Genomic DNA, 20,308 nt, shown 5'->3' with positions numbered 1-20,308 from the left:
CTCGCCCAGAGCGTCCGGGCATGCCCACTCTCGCCTTTCCAGGGCTCGCCCAGAGCGTCCGGGCATGCCCAGCCTCGACTTGCCAGGCCGCAGCCAAACGCGCCCGGGCAGGTCCAGACTCGCCTTTCCAAGGCTCGCCCTTGACACCCGGGCATGCCCGGTATAGCTTTTGCCGGGCAAACTTCCCGACATAAATGTGTATATATATTGCTGCCCGATAAACGGGCTTGGCAGAATACCTGAGCTGTTTTGTTTCAATAAAGCAACTCGGACGAATTCCGTCTTTGGGTCGCGTCAATTCTTTCGACTCGCGTTGGAGCGCAGTTCCTTCAATATATCATTATCATTGTGCATCATTATCATTATGTATCATAATCATTATCATTATGTATCATTATATATCATTATCATTGTGTACCCATGTCATTGTCAATCCCAAGTGCCCTTTGGTTTGGTTCATCGTGTCCGCACCTGCCAACATGCCATGAGATATGTGGTACTGCCTCAGTCTTTTGAGAGTTCGAACAAGTCACTTTGGCAAAACGAAATTTTAAACCTTCCATATTCGTATCATAATGTTGTGCTTTTGTTTGTCAGGAAACTTACTGGAAACATTTGTGTGATAACACCTTTGCAATGAACTAAGTCAAGGTTGTGAATATTGCATACTGAAGGTTCTACAATGCTTCATCAGGTTGATGTAAATAAAGTTTTAAGATCTAAACTGATATATCACTGTTATATCCTCATTATATAACATTTCTTAAATTCACAAATACAAATGAAGTAAAATTTGAGGTGATTAACAAAAGGATGGCTAAAAAGGGAACTTGTGTTGTGTAGTAGAAATAATGCCAGTGTGATTGTTTACAGGAAAAGCAAAAAAAAAGGATCGTCACGAGGTCTTTGGAGCCAGATACCAAGTCTGGGGATGAAACTTCCTTGGGGCAGGAGCAAGCTGCATCACGGAGCCCATGTCAAAATCGAGAGCCTCAGCCAGTTGCATCCTCAGAAAATCTCAATGCAACAACGACCAACAGTGGTGAACAAACAATGTGCAAACCAGCTATAGAAACTGTGGTTACCTCTTGCCTTTCCGTCTGCACATCTACTGCAGAGCAGCCATCTTCCAAGCATTCCTCATCTCTAGAACCTCTTCAACCTGAAACTCCCACATTGATACCCTTGTCTGAACAGGCAGTTGCCACCACTAAAAGTACAGCCCCATCGACTGTATCCACTTCACCGACCTCAGATACATTACCAGTGAACAACATTAAACCAGAGGCGTCCACCAGTGTTTATGAATCTAGTGTTGAGGTTATGGCTTCGTCGCAAGCTTGTGAGAATTCGTATACGGTGACCAAGCCGGAAGATGTGAGTACACCTGAGCATGCCGTGCCGCAATTTTCTTCACCAGGCCCAAGCAATAGGCTTAAGGATGCCACAACACCACCACATATCAATGTCGATCAGAAGCTAATTAGGGATGATGACTTGGCTGCAGAAAAGCCTGCTTCACCCGAGGAAGACTCGTCTCCACAAATGGATGATGAGGATGATGAGAAGGTGAGTGCGGCAGAGAAAATACATGCATGTATTACATGTACACATCACACACAAATGAATGTTTAACTACAATTGCATTATGGTCCAGAAAACAAAGCAAGACGAGAACAGCACTAGGTGGAGCGCATGCATACCTCTGCCAGGCTGAACAGTTTACGTTTTGTATGCTACTGATGGGCCGGATCTGCATCCAGACCAGAACCAAAATCTCATTGGCTTGTTATTGTCACCTAACCAACTCATCCACCAAGCTTTGTCATAATCCGTCCACAACGTTTTGATATATCACGTGTTTGGCCCTATCTTCCATTTGTGAAGAATCATTTTAAAATTCTCGTATTCGGATCTGGATCTTCACCAAAATCGAATCAATTCTTCCTTCCATTACACCCAACCAGTCCACCAAAGTTTGTCTGAAACCATCCACAACCTTTTGAGATATGCTGCTCACAAACAGACAAACAGGCGTGAAAACATAACGTCCGTCCACCTTCAGTGGCGGAAGTTAAAAAAAATGTTCAATTTCAAAACCGAGTTTTCTGTGCAATTACGTTGGACTGAGCACTTTTAGAAACATGTGCTCTACTTTGATTTTCTTGCCACATAAAAATATCCTACATCCATCATAGTGGGACTGACGCTGCTACCCATGAAACATAGAAAAAATGTATTTCACACACCATGAAACCACCACCTATTGCAACATTACAATCACCAAAAAGTCCACTATAAGCAGTTGAAACAACAGTGAAGCTGGTATTTAGAACATTCTGGCAGCGGTGCCCGGTGTTGCCCAGTGCTGGTCATTTTGAAAGCATTTCGTTGGCATTTTGAAGAAATCAAATTTTTTGTTTTTTTCTCTCTATCTTTTGTGGTGGCCTAAACACTTCCCTACACCCACTAAGTAATGGGGTTGGTGATAATTTAATGTTATCTTTCACATAGCTACAAATCCTTAGGCCCTATCGAGCGATTAAGAAAAAAAAAATCAATCTTTCTTTCTTTATCAAGATTTTCAAAACAGGTCGTTTGCCAAAAATGCTACCCAGGACTCACTGATGATCCTCTGAAAGTTTGACGAAGATCCGTTTGGCCATCTCTGATAAAAATGGCGACACAGACACAAACGTCTCTCTTATACTTGTGGATGGAACATATGAACATTTGTAATTATTTTATATTCAGAATTGTGAACCAGGAGGGAAATTGAAACAGAAAATGACTTTGCAGGATGAAATTTCTTTCAAAGAAAATTATAGATTGGGTTCTTCTGAGAAAATGGTTAAAGTGAATGGCTAACCATGACCTCATTTTTTTTCACAATAATTTGCCGTAATAACATCATTAGTCTCTTTGTCTCATTTCAACTGAAATTATTTTTAATAAAAAAGTACAATGGTGCATGAATTTGGACTTCCAATATCAAGCCTGTTTTATAAATACTCATCAATATTCAGAAGTGATGTAGGTAGAAGAGAAGCTTACTCAAACACATGGAACATAATGGCTTCTACTCTTGATGAAAGGCCAACAAAAGAGAGAAAAAAAAACTCCATTAGGGGAGGGATCAGGAGTGCCAGATGTTCTTTAGCAATCTCTATTTGTAGAATACACATTGTGAATTCTGTGGCGCAGCAACTGTCCGGGTAGAAGCCGCGTGATGGTTCAACCGCATAGGTGTGCATGGCTAGTAACTAACGCCCTCTGTGCATCCTCCCTCGGTCCACACCGTAGCCCAAACCTACATTCCCTGTGGCCCAAACCTGCATTCCCTGTGGCCCAAACCTGCATTCCCTGTGGCCCAAACCTGCATTCCCTGTGGCACCCCAGACACAAGGGAAAGCAGATACCAACTCAAAAGGCAAAGTAAAATGGGCCTCACTCCAATACCGGGTCAAGACATAACAACCCCACCCACAAAACATCCTGCCAGGTGCACTGCCAACATGTCCATTCATCCTAATTTATATTATTTGAACCTGGGATCTCAGTATCATGATATTTTTGCTATAATGGGAATGCCAACCTCCATACCCAAGCGGGTACCTTGCTGGCCTCTGGAATACGGAGTTTAGTGAGGGTGCATGATGTTGGGCATCAACAGTGCATAGACCAACTATTTCATTTATGTAATTTTTGCATTGCTACCTGTGTACATGTTTTTATTTTACAAACAGGTGTCAACGGATACGGGGTTGGGAGTCGGCGATCTTGTTTGGGGAAAGATCCGAGGGTTCTCTTGGTGGCCCGGTTTCGTGGTCTCTTGGGAAGAGACTGGGCAGTGCAATGCGGCAGAGGGAATGCAGTGGGTCTGCTGGTATGGCGATGGAAAATACTCCATGGTAAGACTAAGCCCGAGATGACACTCTTCGAGTGCAACTACTTGAGAGAAAGAGAGGTCCTTGCAACAAACCAGTTTAATAAAGAAGATTTTACAGTGGCCAAGTAATGTTATGAGTTATGACACCCTGCATCAACGACCAGATTTTTAGGAATAGATACAATACTTTTTCGATAAATTGTAAGATGCATTGTCCACAACTTAGTGGTCTGAATATGCATGATCCCATTTGATCTCAGAAAGTCAAAAAAATCAAGCCGAGGATGGACACATCCAGTATGCTGAGGGATGACCAGATGTGTCGTGTACTCGCTCAGCTCACGGATGTGTTCCCCTATGGAGGCTGAATCCATCTTAAATTTGCCAGCCTGTTGTAGTGCTTGTAGAGGGCCCTGCATCTGGTAGCTTGCCTCCCTTTAGAGTTTAGACTGGATGCATTAAGTTTGTGTATGTTAAAGAGGTGTCCTTGCTGAACCCTTACCTGTGCAAACTCAAGCACAGGAAATGGGCATGTTGTCCATTAACTGTCTTTCTCATCCAACCCCAGTGTTATGAGATAATGTATATGATATATTGTATACAGTAACAACCCAAAGTGAAATGTTTCCTGTTCACCTCCACTCTATTGTTTCATTTACTTCCCACCTGTGGGTGGCAACATGTACCTATGCCAGTACTGTATAACCTCGCTATTCCCTCCAGTACTTCAGGGGGGAAACCCACCCCCATCTCACATCATCTTCCATCCAAACCTGTGATCTTTTATACCTGTGCAGCTGCAGCACTTCCCCACAAATCTACCCACAATCTTTAATTCTATTTCAGATGTTGTTCATAATCCCCAAATACATGTGAGTTGTCGTTTTCCTGGCAAACGCTATATTTAATACAAACAGTGTTTTTTACGTATTTAATACCCGCTATGTGGTATTTTTTCAGGTGCTCGAAGAAAAACTTGTGCCATTTTACAAGTTCAAAGAAAGCTTCAACCAGCAGACGTTCAACAAGAAACTTGTCTATCGCAAGGCCATATTTGAAGCCCTGCAGGTGAGTTAATGTTTTTGAGGGCATGCAAACTTATAACTATATCAACAACTAAAATGTAAATATCAGCACAAACGTATTGTCATAGTTTTTCTTTCTTATGAGATTTCAGAAATTTTGTTACAATGTGGAATTCATTTTAACTCAGTGTTGCGGCAAACAAGATAAATTGTTGTGTCATTTAAATCTACACCTGGTTTTGGTGCAATTGGCAGGGTTTTAATTACTGTGAAACATCTTAGAGTCTGGGAATGTTCGGCTATTGGATGAATTGTAAGTGAGCCCAATGACACACGTAAGCAACTTGGGTGGGAGAATGTGGCTGGTGGAGGTTTTGTATGCAGCCTGTGGTCCAATTATTCTTTGTAATCTAAAATGGTCCAAGTGGTCTAAAGCTCTAAATGGTCAAGGGTCAAAGCTGATCTAATGGGTCTAAAGCGTCTTATGGGTCTTTGGGGTCTTAAGGGTCTTCATGGCACATAAAGGTCTTCGGGGTCTTTGTGTCTTTAGGGTATTTTGGATGATCTGCGTATTTTGGGTCATCTGGGTCTTTAAGGGTATTTGGTGTATTATGGATCTTCGAGGTCTTTTGGGTCTTCAGTGTCTTATGAGTCTTCAGGGTATTTTGGTTCCTCTGGGCCTTCAAGGTTTTTGGGTATTTAAGGGTATTTGTGGTCATTTGGGGGTAATTTGGGTCTTTTGGGTCTTTTGGATTGGTGGGGTGTTTTGGGTCTTCTGGGTCGTTTTTGTCTTCAGAGAGTTTTCGGTCCACTGGGTCTTTGGGGAATTTTGTGTCTTTAATAGTCTTTTGGGTATTCGGGGTCTTTTGGGTCTTCGGTTGTGAAAGTGACTCGGTGACACTTTCCGAGTTCACTCGGTAACACCCGGTAACACGCTGGGCCATACAAAGGGCAATATGTTGCGAGGTACTGGAGTAGTGTGATCTTTAAGGGTATTTGGTGTGTTCAGGGACTTTGAGGGTCTTCAGGGTCTTTTGGGTCTTTAGCGATCTTGTTTGTCTTAAGGGTTGAAAGCTATATTCCAACAGTACGTAAATAATAGATATATAGTCACACGGCCTCACGGACCATGTTTTTCGGTTTTATACATATTTGAAGAAGAAGAAGACGTTTTGGTCACAAATATACATACATACATACATACATACATACATACATACATACATACATACATACATACATACATACATACTTACATACATACATACATACATACATACATACATACATACGTATATACATACGCATATACGTTTGCTCCATAATAATAAAGATTGTAAGTGAGCCCAATGGCACAGGTAGACAACTTGGGTGGGAGAGTGTGGCTGGTGATGATGGTGGTTTCGTCTGCAGCCTATGGCTGCTTGGCTGCATCATTTTCTTCTAGGAGTGCGGTTGTGCCGCTGATGAAGCGCCCCCGTTATCAGTAAGCTGGTAGCTACTCATTTTTCCGACGTCGGAAAGATGTCAGGCTGAGTCAACCCACCTGATATTAATTCAATGGCATCACAGGAGCTCAAACTCAGGACTCTAAGATTTCAAGCCAGCCACCTTACCTTAACCGTTAAGCCAACACCAGGCTTTTTGGAGAATGTGGCTCAAACAATGGATTGGTTTGGAGGGGGGGAGGTATTGGAGTCCACAGGGGTGTCAGGAGGGTGACCAAAGGCCATAGCAGCAGCAGCATAAGAAAACATAATTATGCAAAAAAAGAAGATGCCACATAATAATTGAACTGTACCCTGACTCTGGTGCAATTCTCAGGCGAACTCAGGCACATGTTGAGCTAGCATCAGTTGGCATTTAAAGCGATGCTGCAGTTGGAACAAGTTGGTCTATGGCCAACAGATGGTTTAAAAAACATATGGTCCAGATAAATAGATATACGTCATGTGAATCAATAGACACTGCAGTAAGTGAGGGGGGTGGGGGGGGGGGGGTGAAATGGTGTTGGAATGGTTACCAAAGAGATTAACCAAACTGCTGCTGGCAATATGTTGGCAGACCAACAAGAGCGGCTTACTCATGTTTGGAAACTTTCAAGTGCAGACAGTCATGGTGTTTCGGGGCACAAGAGGGTCATGGAGAAGGAAACATAACAGTAGTTTACATGTTATTCCTCATTTTGCTGTAAATTAATGATGCAAAAACATTTTTTTTGGTGAAAGGACCATCAGAGGGAAGCAGCCAACTATAAGGAATCGATGCATTTCTCAACCTACCAGACAATGCATTCTGTAATTTACCTTGGTACAGGTGGCAGGCCGACGCTCAGGGAAGAGGTTTTCCGAACTTGAAAACAATGATTGCGAGCCGAGCCTCAGTCTCGAGGAGAGAATTCTACCCATGATGCGCTGGGCCATGAATGGCTTCCCTCCACGAGGACGTAAAGGTCTCCAGCCACTGCCTGGTATGGAAACCCACAACTTACTGTGTTCACTCAGCTCAAGGTCCCATCACACTTATCTTATATGAACTAACAGAATACAAATATACATACTTAGTCTGCACACAAACGAATCTATATGATTATGTAAAGGGTTTCCAGTTTCTCAGACAACTGTAGTTTCTATAATTCCTTCGTTATAGCCAAAGTTAAATTGATTTCCTTTACCACAATGATCGAGACTAGCTTAGTTTTGTCCAACTTTGTTGTAGAGGAAGTTGTGTCCACGCAACAAAAACTAGAGGAGATTTACTACTACGTCGAAGAGAAGCGGAGGTACTATTCCTCTAAACGGCACCGAGTCTTCTCAGACCTCGAGATGATGAATCAGCCAAGAAGAGGTGATCTTTCGAAAGCTTTCACAAAGATTTGTTGATACGTCGTTGCTTTCCTTTGCTGTTTGGTCACCATGAGAACCAACGGGCCTCCCCGTTACATCACATGCATCCTCGTTGTTCTTGCTGTGTTATACGCCATGCTCCAGTTGTAATGTTCACGTTTGTGTTTTCTGTTCATGTACAGAGCAGGTTCTACATGATGTGCAGTGTGAGCTTCAAAACCTTGAAGGTGAGGATCTCAGGAGGGTTATTTCCATTGAGCTCACCATTTGTGGCTTCACCAACAGCTCCGATGCTCCTGCTCTGACGCAACGTTTCTTGTCATCCTTTTCCAGATGTATGCCTTTCCTGTGGTCACCCTTCGATCGTTGATAACCACCCACTGTTCGCAGGTGGAATTTGTCAGAGCTGCCAGGTGAGGTCTCCTCTAAATGTCTCTTCTATGAAGTGTTTTATTGATCGTAGAGATAATAAGAAATTGGTGTATTTCGCATTGCGTTAATCAGCCTCAATCTTTATTATTGAACTGAGTAACACCTTTCTTTGTACCCTGTCCTGGCACAGATCAACTTCATGGAGTGCGCGTATCAGTACGATGACGATGGTTACCAGTCATACTGTTCAATCTGCTGTGGAGGACGGGAAGTGCTTATGTGTGGCAACCTCAACTGCTTCCGGTGAGTGTTTCTTTTTCCACATAGTGTCATTTCCTTCATTGGCTCAAAGTTTTGATAAACATGAGCTAATTCAATGATCTCCACACCAAGTCTCACTTGTGGCCATTGCGGGTTGTTCCTCACAAACAGAGGACTTTTTGCCACAATACTCTGCACGCTCTATTTCGGAGCAGGGGTTGTTATTCCAGATTGACCAATTGACCTCATCACTGCCTCCCTCCAATATTAGAAAATGCTGCCATATTTATTTTTAAAGATTAAGTCTGCTTTTCACCGAGTTTCGTCACTGGAGTGGAGTTATTGTGTGTGTGTGTGTGTGTGTGGGGGGGGGGGGGGGCAAAGGGGGAGGTTTGTGCAACAAGGAGCATTAAACCTGTAGAGTGATGACAAACATGTCCACGAATGGCTCCTTACTCCTAGCTTGGCTAAAGGCAGACTTAATTTGTCATCACACGCTTTTAAGCTCCCAATATTCTGGATGTAAACAACAGTGTTTTGGAAAATATATATTTTGCCAAGGTGGTAATCATCATAAGGTAATCTGCGAAACAATTTTAAATTTCACTTGTTGTCCTGCACTCTTGAATCACCCCAGTTGCTTCTGCGTAGAGTGCCTTGACTTACTGGTAGGCCCTGGAACTGCAAAGATAGCCATTGAAGAAGAACCCTGGAACTGCTACATGTGTCGTCCTGGTAATTCCTTTGGACTTCTACAACGCCGTGAGGATTGGGCCCACTGTCTGCAGCAGCTCTTTGCGAACAGCAACAGCCAGGAATATGTGCGTGATGCTATTTCTGTATTCGGTTGTCTCTCCCTTAAACAGATGGCAATTGGTTTTCTGGGAAGTTCAATAATTCTTCATCTTAGTTTGAATTTCTCATTTTGAATGCATGCTAATGACAAGGTGGGCCAATGATGTTGCTTGTTACAATGTGTGTGCGAAGCTAAATGCGAGGTTAAGCAATTAGTTCACTTTGTTTGTCTGTCTGTCTACAGACATCAGTCAGTCTGTGATCGAGGAACTACTTAATTTCAAATGAATTATATATTTCTTCACTGTAGAACACGAATCTGAACATGAATTGGAACAAGAACCTGCAGTTTAGCAGTACCTTGGCTCTGAATTTGGCAAATTGTGCAGAATCTGGTCCCGAGCACATATGCGCACAAAGGAGTAAGATGTTGTTCGTCTGTCTGTCCGCAGTCAACCAAAACTGAAAATCATTCCAAACAGGAAACTCCCTGTTTGTAGGGACATCCTAAAGGACACAAACAACAGGCACGAGGAACAAATTTAACGTGTTGAATGATGCGGTGTAAAGGATGGTGCATCAATGGGGGTAAATTTCCAAATAAATCTTTTTTTTCTACATCATTTAGAACCTTTATTTTATTTCAATTTAATTATAAACTTGAACGCCGTAGAACAGAAATTGGCACTTCCAAAAGCCTGAAGTTTAGCAGTAATTAAACAAAATATTCGCCATTTTACGCCATCTCGACCAATTAAATTTGCTGCTCACTCTCTCAGCGTTCGGGGTTGTGACAAAATGGCGGCTCGTACGGAATATAGATTGTGCTCAGAAATGCAGGGCAAGAGTTTTAAAGACCCTTCCCATGTCCTTTTTATCAAAACTGTGTGGGGTAAAATTTCTATGAACTCTCTAGTTGATTATATTGTTGTTTGTGATGGTGGAAATTGGTTCTTCACTGCATGTGGATTCAAATTGACAATTAAAGTTCCTCATGAAGGACTTTTCTGTAAGGACATATAACCTTTTTCTCTGTTTGTGTTTGAAGGACCCCCCCAAGGTTTATTCCCCTGTACCTCCAGACCAAAGGAAACCAATGAAAGTCCTTTCACTCTTTGATGGCATTGCCACAGGTAGTAAAATATATTGCTTTACAGTTGCTAATGCTGTTTTGGTAAATGAAACAGCTTACATTAAGTGTAAACTGTGTGTGTGTGTGTGTGTGTGTGTGTGTGTGTGTGTGTGTGTGTGTGTGTGTGTGTGTGTGTGTGTGTGTGTGTGTGTGTGTGTGTGTGCGCGCATCCCATAAGGTTTGCTTGTCCTGAAGGAACTGGGCATTGCTGTGGATAGATATATTGCCTCTGAAATCTGCAAAGACTCCATCAATGTCGGGATGGTTCGCCACGAAGGGCAGATCACTTACGTTGGTGATATTCGACTCCTAACACGGCAGCATGTAGGTATCATCATGTATCTCCATAATGACCTAATTCTGCAGGTGTTTGATCAACCTTTTTGTGTGAAACAATTGTTCCAAAACTCTGAGATAAATAGGAGCATCTCTTATCAATCGCAAAGCCCTTCTAAGGATTGCATTTGTGGGTGATGATATAATTAGTGGTCCAAATTTATTTTTGTTTGAACAATGAAAAACGATGAAAGAGACTACATAAAGCATACAACTCTGGGTATATAATATATTACTAGCAACGATACCCGCCCTATGGGCGGGGCTTCAATTGGGAAGCCCAAATGAAAAGGTAAAATATCAGAAATTGAAGGCTTTTTTATTTTATTTTAAACGATTCATATAAACATCTGTTGAATCATATCACATGCAAATCATCAAAATCTAAACAGTACATGGCTAAACAGTACATGGACGATCACGTACCACGTACGTCTCGCGTCTCGCTCGCTCTCGTGTTGTCCCGATAATGACCCTTCCGCAGGTTCACCTACGGAAACCTTGTTACGACTTTTACTTCCTCTAGACAGTCAAGTTCGCTCATCTTTTCGGCTCACCGGCACGAGCCGAGAACGGCCCATGCAGGGGCTGATCCGAGGATCTCACCAAACCATCCGATCGGTAGTAGCGACGGGCGGTGTGTACAAAGGGCAGGGACTTAATCAACGCGAGCTGATGACTCGCGCTTACTGGGAATTCCTCGTTCGTGGGACAATGTCTCAAGCCCCAGTCCCCATCACGGATGGGGCTCAGCGGTTTTACCCGAGCCTGATGGCGAAGGGCAAGGTACATGCTGGCTTGTCCAGTGTAGCGCGCGGGCGGCCCCGGACATCGAAGGGCATTAAATGTTCATTAAACATTAAACGTTCATTAAAGGATTACGAAACGAAAAACGTTACGAAATTACGTTCACACCGTCACGTCAAACACTACCGTGAACACATACATCATCACAACATCGTCACAATGAAAACATCGTCACAATGAACGTTATGCGAACGCGAATGTTATGCGGGAGTCCAAACCTGAGAATGCTGGAGACTAAAGCTGAAATTGGGAAAACAAAATAGCCTATTTTACTCCTGGAGATCCCAGGATTATCCACCCAAAATATATTTGCGATCGGTTCAGCAGTTTTTACGGTACCTTCGAACAGACAGACAGACAGACAGACGGACGGACATTTGGTGAATTATAGTAAGATTCTCAGTGACATCCAGCGCACTGAGTTTATTTACATACTGCTGTACACATATTGCTTTCCTAGTTCCTGTTTCTCCGCAGCTGTTGACCTATGGTCCTTTCGACCTTGTCATCGGTGGAAGCCCATGCAGTGACCTGTCCATCGTCAACCCTGCCAGGAAAGGACTTTATGGTGAGCACTGCTGATGTGCAATAAATTCTATCAGGAACTTTAGCAACTAGAGAAGTCATAGAACATGATACCCCACGCAGTGTTTAAGTTTACATATTTCAATTTGAATAAAATAATGCTTCTAAATAAAAATAAATAAAAAATCCAGAAGTTTACTTACATAGCCATATTGACAGAATCTTCTTTACCCCGTTATTGTTGCTCTCACATGCCACGCCCTCTCATGCTTAATATAGCATGGCTCTTGGAAATATGATGAAGCCGATTTGTATTCTACAATGTTCAAGTACGTAATTCAATTTCAGTAAAGGTTTACAGAGGTTTAAGGGTTTATAAATAAATTAATTCCGGGTTTACCGCCATTTTACCCAGAGTTCATTACACCACCCTATCTAACACGTCATATTAGTTATTCCTGGCTGTTGTTTGGGGGAATAATTTGTAAAATTTGTTTGTAGGGTAATAATTTATCTGGATGGTTGCAAGCAATGTGGAGCTTGTATTTTCGAGTAAACACTGGAGTGATATTTGCAGAGACCTTTGGACAACCCTTTACTTCCTGAATTCTCTTATTAAGTTCCAGGTTTTTGTTATTTTCATCCCATGAAATTTACGGTACGGGTCTATTAAACCCGGGTGAACAACGAAAGAGCTTGGTGACACGGGTCATCTATTATGGTAAATTTATATTGTTACAGTCGTGCGTATTCAACGACAGTCATGCCATCCTGCTGGTATGGGAGGAAAAGGTATCCACATCCGCAAAGTTAAATTAGCATGAATTGACGTCTCCGAACACAACGGCTTTGGCGGGACACTGACAGGATAGCCGAGCGAAGATTTTTGGCGACACGCATTGAAGGTGCTTAAGCGTGAACCCAATCTGCCAGTTTAACAAATTAGTAAGCCAATTCTCTAAGCACTATGGAACCTGATACTGATGACCATAAAGCTCTCATTAAAATGGGAATGTATAAGGGAGATAATATCAAGAAGAAGAACATGGCCTAACAGCGACAATCACAGACAATCACAGATATAATCGTTAATAAATTACACCCACGTGCCCCAAAACTATGACAGCTTAACAAATATGCTTTACCTACCTAAAGTGTATCGAGACCTCCTGTGGCACCCTCTCGTTGACTAGATTTGCATTGAGTAGGGTATATACAGTCGTGTGGCCGCCTTTGATGAAAATCAAGTGGTCACGGAAGCCGATCGCGAAGGCCTTAGCTCTCTAGGCGAAAACTCAATGGCGGACTCGAAGATAGAAAGCTATACAAAATTGCACGGGATGGAGGGGCGGCGCAAGACCCCTGCAGTATTACCTGTTCTCGGGGCGTCTCTAATGTTGTTGCAAATTAAATAAATCACGCGGAAATGTGCGTTCAAGTATATACAGAAAATAATACAACGATTTATTAATGGATCCGAGAACAAATAAATGCTGCGCTATGATGCTCTAAACCCCCTATATGGAGTACTCCCACTCGACAGACTTATTAAACAAACAACAGGGCAGATGACGAAATGAACAAAGCGGGTGTGTGTGTGGTGCGTTCTTAGCTTTGCTCGCTCGGGAGCATGGCGTGGAGATAGTGCAGTCCTCGGACAGCTAGGCCCCGACACGTGGGTGGGAGGGGGGTCTCCCCGACGCGACTCGCTCGCCGGCCCCAGTCCTCTCGCACTGCGACTCTCGAACGCTCGCTCCATCCGGAGGACCACGGTTCCTCGGGCTGTCATCTCTGCTCGGCGCTCTGGAGATGGTGGGTGGTTGGCGATGGTATGCGCGCGGACACGAACACGGCCACCAACGGGGCAAACCTCAGCACAACCGTCGTCCACGCAAGCATGCGATCCGATCGCAGGGAAGATGGGAGAGAACTAAGGCAGGAAGGAATGAGAGGAAAATGTCCAGCGCACTCGATCACTACTGAATTCTCTGAGCTCCCCGAAATGGAGTCTGCTCTGCCTCGTGTCCAACTCCGAACTCTTCTTCTTCTCCTTCGTGTCGTCACTTCCCTCACGTCACCGTCCCGCCCTCTCGTAACGTCCATTGGTCCGCCTTCCCCCATGACGTCAAATGATCTGCCCCCTTTTCATCGTGTCTCGGCAGGGCGTGTCTCAGCATGCCTGTTTTGGTTGGTGTTGTGTTATTGATGTGAAAGGGAAGGGAATTAATTAATTAATGTGGGTGCGCTCGGGCAGCATTTCCCAACCTGGGGGACATTTCTCCCTGGGGGGAAAATTTAGGATTCCAGAGGGGAAACTTGTAGGTTTGTATGTATGTGTAGGAGTGTGTGGGGGTGTGTGTGTTGCTATATTTTTATGTTATTCATTATGTTATTTAGGTTATTAAGCGAATAAATTTTGTGTTTTGGCTACTTTTTTCCTTGCTCATATATATATATATATATATATATATATATATATATATATATATATATATATATATACATATATATATATATACAGGGGGCTGCAAAAGTAGGTATACAGTAATGAAAAACAAAACGTGTGCACAAAACGTATTTTATTGATTATACAAGCATATCAATATTAACATATCAATAATAAACATATCAATAATAAACATATTAATCCCTCAAATGTTCAAACTGTTTGCCCCCGGCATTCACACACTCCACTAGTCCAGTGTGGACACCCATGCACACTCTGGCACAAAGGTCTTTATCAGCATCAATTTCCTGGCAAGTCTCCCGTATGAACTGAGTTATGGCATCAACAGAACGTGGCTTGCGTGCGAAAACCCTCTTTTACACATCCCCAGAAAAAGAAGTCCATAGGGGTGAGATCCGGCGAACGTGGTGGTCAGTCAACGGCTCCCCGACCTAATACTGGTATAATCCTTACTGTATACCTACTTTTGCAGCCCCCTGTATATATATAGGGGGGGGGGGGGGGGAAATCCGGACGGTTGAACTGGTTGGAGGGGGGAAACAACAGAAAAAAGGTCTGGAACCACTGCACTAGGGGCATGAATTCCTACTGTCTAGGTGCGGTGCCAAAAGGGGCATTGGATTGACCACAGAGGTGGGAAAACACACAAAGTTACCCTTATCACCATGACTACTTAGCACTTCCTGTCCTTGTACAGGAAACATACACAATTATCGCGACATACACCTACACATACTAACTAAAAGGTACATAGTGGGTTCTAGCTATCGGGACATCCCGGAGCATTCGACCTACACAGATCTACCCACATCTAAGTATTCCTCTACCCACCTGACATAACACAGGCCCACCCGCCCCCCCTGGAACCGTAGCTCCTGCAAGGTTCACAGCAGGCGCTACCTTTCCAGTCTTAACACTTACTGTCTCACACTTAATTAACCTATGAAATAAAGCAGGAGGGCTGTGCAAGGTGAGCCGGAGCTACCTAACTATACCCCTTAACATACTACCCCCTTAACCATGCAAATATGCAAATTGCATATTTGCCTCCTTAAGCAACCATGCAAATATGTACATTTCAAATATTTACAATGATTCTGGTCGTTCCTGTGGTGGAAGGAAACAAACAACACACAAAACTCCTACCTTAACCACAAACTTAACCTTATTCAAGCTGGTGTTACAGGTGAGTGACATGGCTTGGTGGATTTCGCCCACATTCATACAACACAAACCCTTAACCACTCATACACATTCCATAAATCATTACAACACAAAATCAATACCAAGCACTTATTTCACCCCCCTGCAGGACCATGGCATTGATGTCGTATACATGTGTGTTCATTTCCCTCAACTAGGCAGCGGGGAGGTACCGCACAAGTAAGATGGTGGGGCACTTTAGGCTGTGGTGCCCGCAGTCCCAAAAACAAGTCAACTGACTTACAAGTTCATTGCCCCCCCCCCCCCCTTTACATATTGACCCGTGACAGTCAAACAGCCCTTTCTGCCGTTACCCTACCGGTGGGGTTCTCCACACACCAGGCTCCGTGGCCTCCTGCCTCAGCGCAGGAAGTCTCCCTTACCCTAAGGCGCCCAAATATACCCTCCACCGACGAGCTCCAATTTCCAGATACCACTGGCTGCCAGGGGTAATTGCCGCAGAGGTGGGCCGCAGGCATCGCTCCTCAGAGCTTGATCTGTACCTGCGGACACACACACACCTTCCCCACCCACAAAATCCCAAAAACACATTTCCTCCCCTGCTGCTATTCAATTCTCAACACAATTCAGAGAAGATGGTACCAAAAAGATGTTACAAGAGTTGCCATGGCCTGCCTTTGTGAAATGCCCGGTTCACTTTTTACCAACACATTTCCAAAAGCACATTTCAAAACTCTCAATAATTACCACTCACTGATATTTCCATTCTCCACAACCACATAAAAACACATAACCACAACACCAAAACAAACGCCACCCACAAGACTCTGTGGGACACATTCCATCCACCTCACCGGCCATGTCATCACTCTCACCCGCCCCCAACTCCAAATTACATGTCCCCAATTTACATAAGCAGGTCCTGAAGCCTGGGACAGTAACCATAAAGGCCTTACCTCTACCTTGATGTGCAGGTATTCCGGTTGGTCAGGTCCAAAGGTGCCATCCACCCATAAAATCCCAAAATTTATTTATTGGACCAATCAAATTTTCACTAAATTTTACTTTTGTCCCCACTATACTGGCAGGTATGTGGATCCGCATCCACAGTGAACTGTTCTAAACAACTACCTGTGGCTACAACAGCTCCGCACCTCTACCGTGCAAGGGTCATCGGAACAAGGTGAGCAGTCAAAATGCCAACATGGCCCATGAGTGTCCATAGGGGTGCAACCCACCATCCATCCTTCGGCCCCCCTGCGAGGAACATGGCTGCACCAGCCCCAGCTGGCCAATGTGGTGAGCACCTGCTGCCAACTACACTCACTCACACAACCTCGGCCCTGGGGGAGCCGGTCGCAGTGCGTGGAATTCCCCTCACGTCACCTTCGCCGCCCTCGTCCTCTAGTCCACACAACTGCAGCCCCCAGTGCCCACCCACACTTGACCACACCAAGGTCCAGTCAACAGCCGTGCTCCACCAGGAGACCCACCCAGAAGACATGGTCCACACACCTCGGACACCCATAGCACAACGTTGACCCTCAGACCCCCAGCTCCAATCCCCATGACCCCGCGTCCCAAATATCGGCACAGTCGCCCCCGCAGCCCGTTGAAGGCTGTGTCCTGCTAATCTATCAATTTTATCACAGCCTCCAACACTTTGGTCTAACACACCTGGATCAATAATGGTGCCACTGATGTCAGTGACCACCATGCCATTTCAAAATTCACCCTTAAATTTGTATCTAACCCTCAGATTACCCATGCCAAACATTTTGACACCTCACCAAAGAAAGATGCTTTGCCATACAAATGCCAGCCGAGCATGGCCCATATGCTCGGCACGTTACACTCTCCCGATTCATCAATTCCATGGCTCTCTTCCCAAACTGAGAGTCCACAAATCATAATGGAACATCTGTGGAAGGTCACTCTCACACCATCACGTTCCACAGATGCCCCAACGGTTGTCCAGTAGACTATAACATTCCCTGTCCATGTGGTTCGACCCGCATCCATAGACCAGCACAGCATGGCAGGTCACCACATGCTGGCTGTCCCAGAGTCTCAGGGAGAGGGTGCCAGGCCGCATGCCCGGGCGGTCACCACATCAGGCCCATGTTGGCCGTCCACACACCGTCTTGATTTGCGGCACTAATCCTATCCTCCAACTTTTCCCCCATTCTGACAGCCTGGGTCATGCCCTCCTCTATTTTTGACATTAATTCTTCCCGTTTAAGTTCAACTTCCACCCCCACTGATTTTTCCATCTCCCCCATTGTTGTTTCTACTTTAACCTCAAATTCCCCCAGGCTGTCCGTAATTTGGTTTTGCACTCTCCCTTCTATGCCATCAATTCGTTCCCCCAGCTGCTGTGCCATTTCCCCAATTTTTACTTCCAATTGTTCATTCCTTTCCTTTATTTCATTTCCTTGTTCATTCATTTGTTCATTCATCCCCTCCATTTTCCCCTCCAATCCATCAATTTTGCTTTCCATCCCTTTATTTGCTCTTTCAATCCATCAATTTGCCCTTCCAATTCTCCCTTTAATCCCTCAATTTTGTTTTCCATTCGCTCACTCCGAGCATCCATTTTGTTTTCCAGCCCCTTCATGTCTCCCTTCAATTCGTTTTTCATTCCCCTCATTTCGTCCTTCAATTCTTTACTCTGAGCATTCATGTCATTCCTTTGGGCATCCATTTTATTGTTCATTTCTCCCATCTCTCCCTTCAATTCCCATTTCATTCCATCCATTTTTTCACTCATTCCCTTAATCTCCCTAAATAATCGATCCAAAATCTGGTCGGGTATCGCGGCCGCTCCAATTGTTCCCGGCTCCCCGGTAGGGGAGGGGGATGGGTTGGTGCTCGGGACGGGGGAGGTTCCAAGACTAACCTCCAATTCCCCTACTCACCTTCTAAACTCACCTTCTAAACTGACAGAAGCCTCGCTACGCACCTCCATTTCACCGACCTCCGACATCCGCTTTGAGGAAGGTCGTTTCCCGCGCGCATATTTATTTTTTACCTCAGAAACAAAATTAAAATTTTCCGAAGACGCGATATCGCGCTTCGTATGCCCAATCGACTATGCAAATTTCTCCGCCTCGGCACTATGAACACATTTCGGTTCCAAATGCTGGGCGGGATTTTTCACCCAGCCGGCGTCGACTCGCTACCTGCGGACAAAAAAATTGTCCGCTCGGTTCGAATCCCACTCCTGACTACCAGTTTGTCGTGTGTCTGCCTTTGATGAAAATCAGGCGGTCACGGAAGCCGATCGCGAAGGCCTTAGCTCTCGAGGTGAAACTCAATGGCGGACTCGAAGATAGACAGCAATACAAAATTGCGCTGGGTGGAGGGGCGGCGCAAGACCCCTGCAGTCTTACCTGTTCTCGGGGCGTCTCCAATGCTGCTGCAAATTAAATAAATCACACGAAAAACTGCGTTCAAGTATATACAGAAAATAATACAAGGATTTATTAAGGGTTCCGAGACCAAAGAAATGCCGCGATATGATGCTCTAAACCCCCTATATAGAGTACTCCCACTCGACAGACTTAGTATACAAACAACAGGACAGACGACGAAATGAACAAAGCGGGGGTGTGTGTGGTGCGTTCTTAGCTTTGATCGCTCGGGAGCATGGCGTGGAGATAGTGCAGGCCTTGGACAGCTAGGCCCCGACACGTGGGCGGGAGGGGGGTCTCCCCGACGCGACTCGCTCGCCGGCCCCGGTCCTCTCGCACCGCAACTCTCAAACGCTCGCTCCGTCCGGGGGACCACGGTTCCTGGGGCTGTCGTCTCTGCTCGGCGCTCTGGAGATGGTGGGTGGTTGGCGATGGTACGCACGAAGCCATGAACATGGCCACCAACAGGGCGAACCTCGGCACAACCGTCGTCCACGCAAGCACGCGGTCTGATCGCAAGGAGGATGGGAGAGAACGAAGGCAGGAAGGAACGAGGGGGAAATGTCCAGCGCACTCGATTACTACTGAATTCTCTGAGCTCCCCGAAATGGCGTCTGCTCTGCCATGTGTCCAACTCCGAACTCTTCTTCTTCTCCTTCGTGTCATCACTTCCCTAAAGTCACCGTCCCACCCTCTCATGACGTCCATCGGTCCGCCTTCCCGCATGACGTCAAAATATCCGCCCCCTTTTCATCGTGTCTCGGCAGGGCGTGTCTCAGCCTGCCCGTTTCGGTTCGTGCTATGTTATTGATGTGAAAGGGAAGGGAATGAATTATTGTGGGTGCGCTAGGGGCATGAAGTCCTACTGTCTAGGTGCGGTGCCAAAAGGGACATTGGATTGACCACAACAACAACAACAACAACAACAGGCATTTTAAGGCCATTTTCCCTGCTAGAGCGGGGGTTAGCCTTGCGGTCCCCATGACAATCCTCTCCATTTTGCCCTATTTTCTGCATCTCCCCTTGTTAACCCCCTTGCCTGCATTTCTTCTTCGACCCTCTTTAGCCAAGTCTTTCTCAGTCTTACCCGTCCTCTACTTCCTTCCACATCCATTTCCATCACTATTCTCAACCAGTCACTTTCATCCTTCCTCAACACATGACCAAACCATCTCAAACTGTTTCTCTTCACAGCATCCATCACTGGCTCTATTCCCATCATCTTTCGCAATCCATCTTTTGGCTTCCTCTCTCTCAACGATACTCCACACATCCA

At 44.9% G+C, this 20,308-nt stretch overlaps 1 protein-coding gene across 9 annotated transcripts in view; it reads left to right on the top strand.

Moving 5' to 3' along the window:
* LOC137421761 (DNA (cytosine-5)-methyltransferase 3A) overlaps positions 1-20,308 on the top strand; it is a 240,098-nt gene that overhangs the window by 149,857 nt on the left and 69,933 nt on the right. For all 9 annotated transcript variants that reach the window (XR_013622675.1, XM_068108127.2, XM_068108125.2 and 6 more), the window contains 12 exons: positions 874-1,569; positions 3,747-3,911; positions 4,850-4,957; positions 7,231-7,384; positions 7,633-7,761; positions 7,943-7,987; positions 8,094-8,173; positions 8,323-8,435; positions 9,031-9,214; positions 10,237-10,321; positions 10,499-10,644; positions 11,941-12,031. Coding sequence is in view for 8 of the 9 variants with exons in the window: in XM_068108127.2 (XP_067964228.2) it covers positions 874-1,569; positions 3,747-3,911; positions 4,850-4,957; positions 7,231-7,384; positions 7,633-7,761; positions 7,943-7,987; positions 8,094-8,173; positions 8,323-8,435; positions 9,031-9,214; positions 10,237-10,321; positions 10,499-10,644; positions 11,941-12,031 (1,996 nt within the window). In the remaining variant the exon portion in view is untranslated. The remainder of the gene's footprint in view (positions 1-873; positions 1,570-3,746; positions 3,912-4,849; positions 4,958-7,230; positions 7,385-7,632; positions 7,762-7,942; positions 7,988-8,093; positions 8,174-8,322; positions 8,436-9,030; positions 9,215-10,236; positions 10,322-10,498; positions 10,645-11,940; positions 12,032-20,308) is intronic.

Source organism: Myxine glutinosa, chromosome 2 (genome assembly GCF_964187855.1).
Source record: "Myxine glutinosa chromosome 2, kmMyxGlut1.1, whole genome shotgun sequence".
In the NCBI taxonomy this organism is placed as follows: Eukaryota; Metazoa; Chordata; class Myxini; order Myxiniformes; family Myxinidae; genus Myxine; species Myxine glutinosa.
This window is presented reverse-complemented; position numbering and strand designations above follow the sequence as displayed.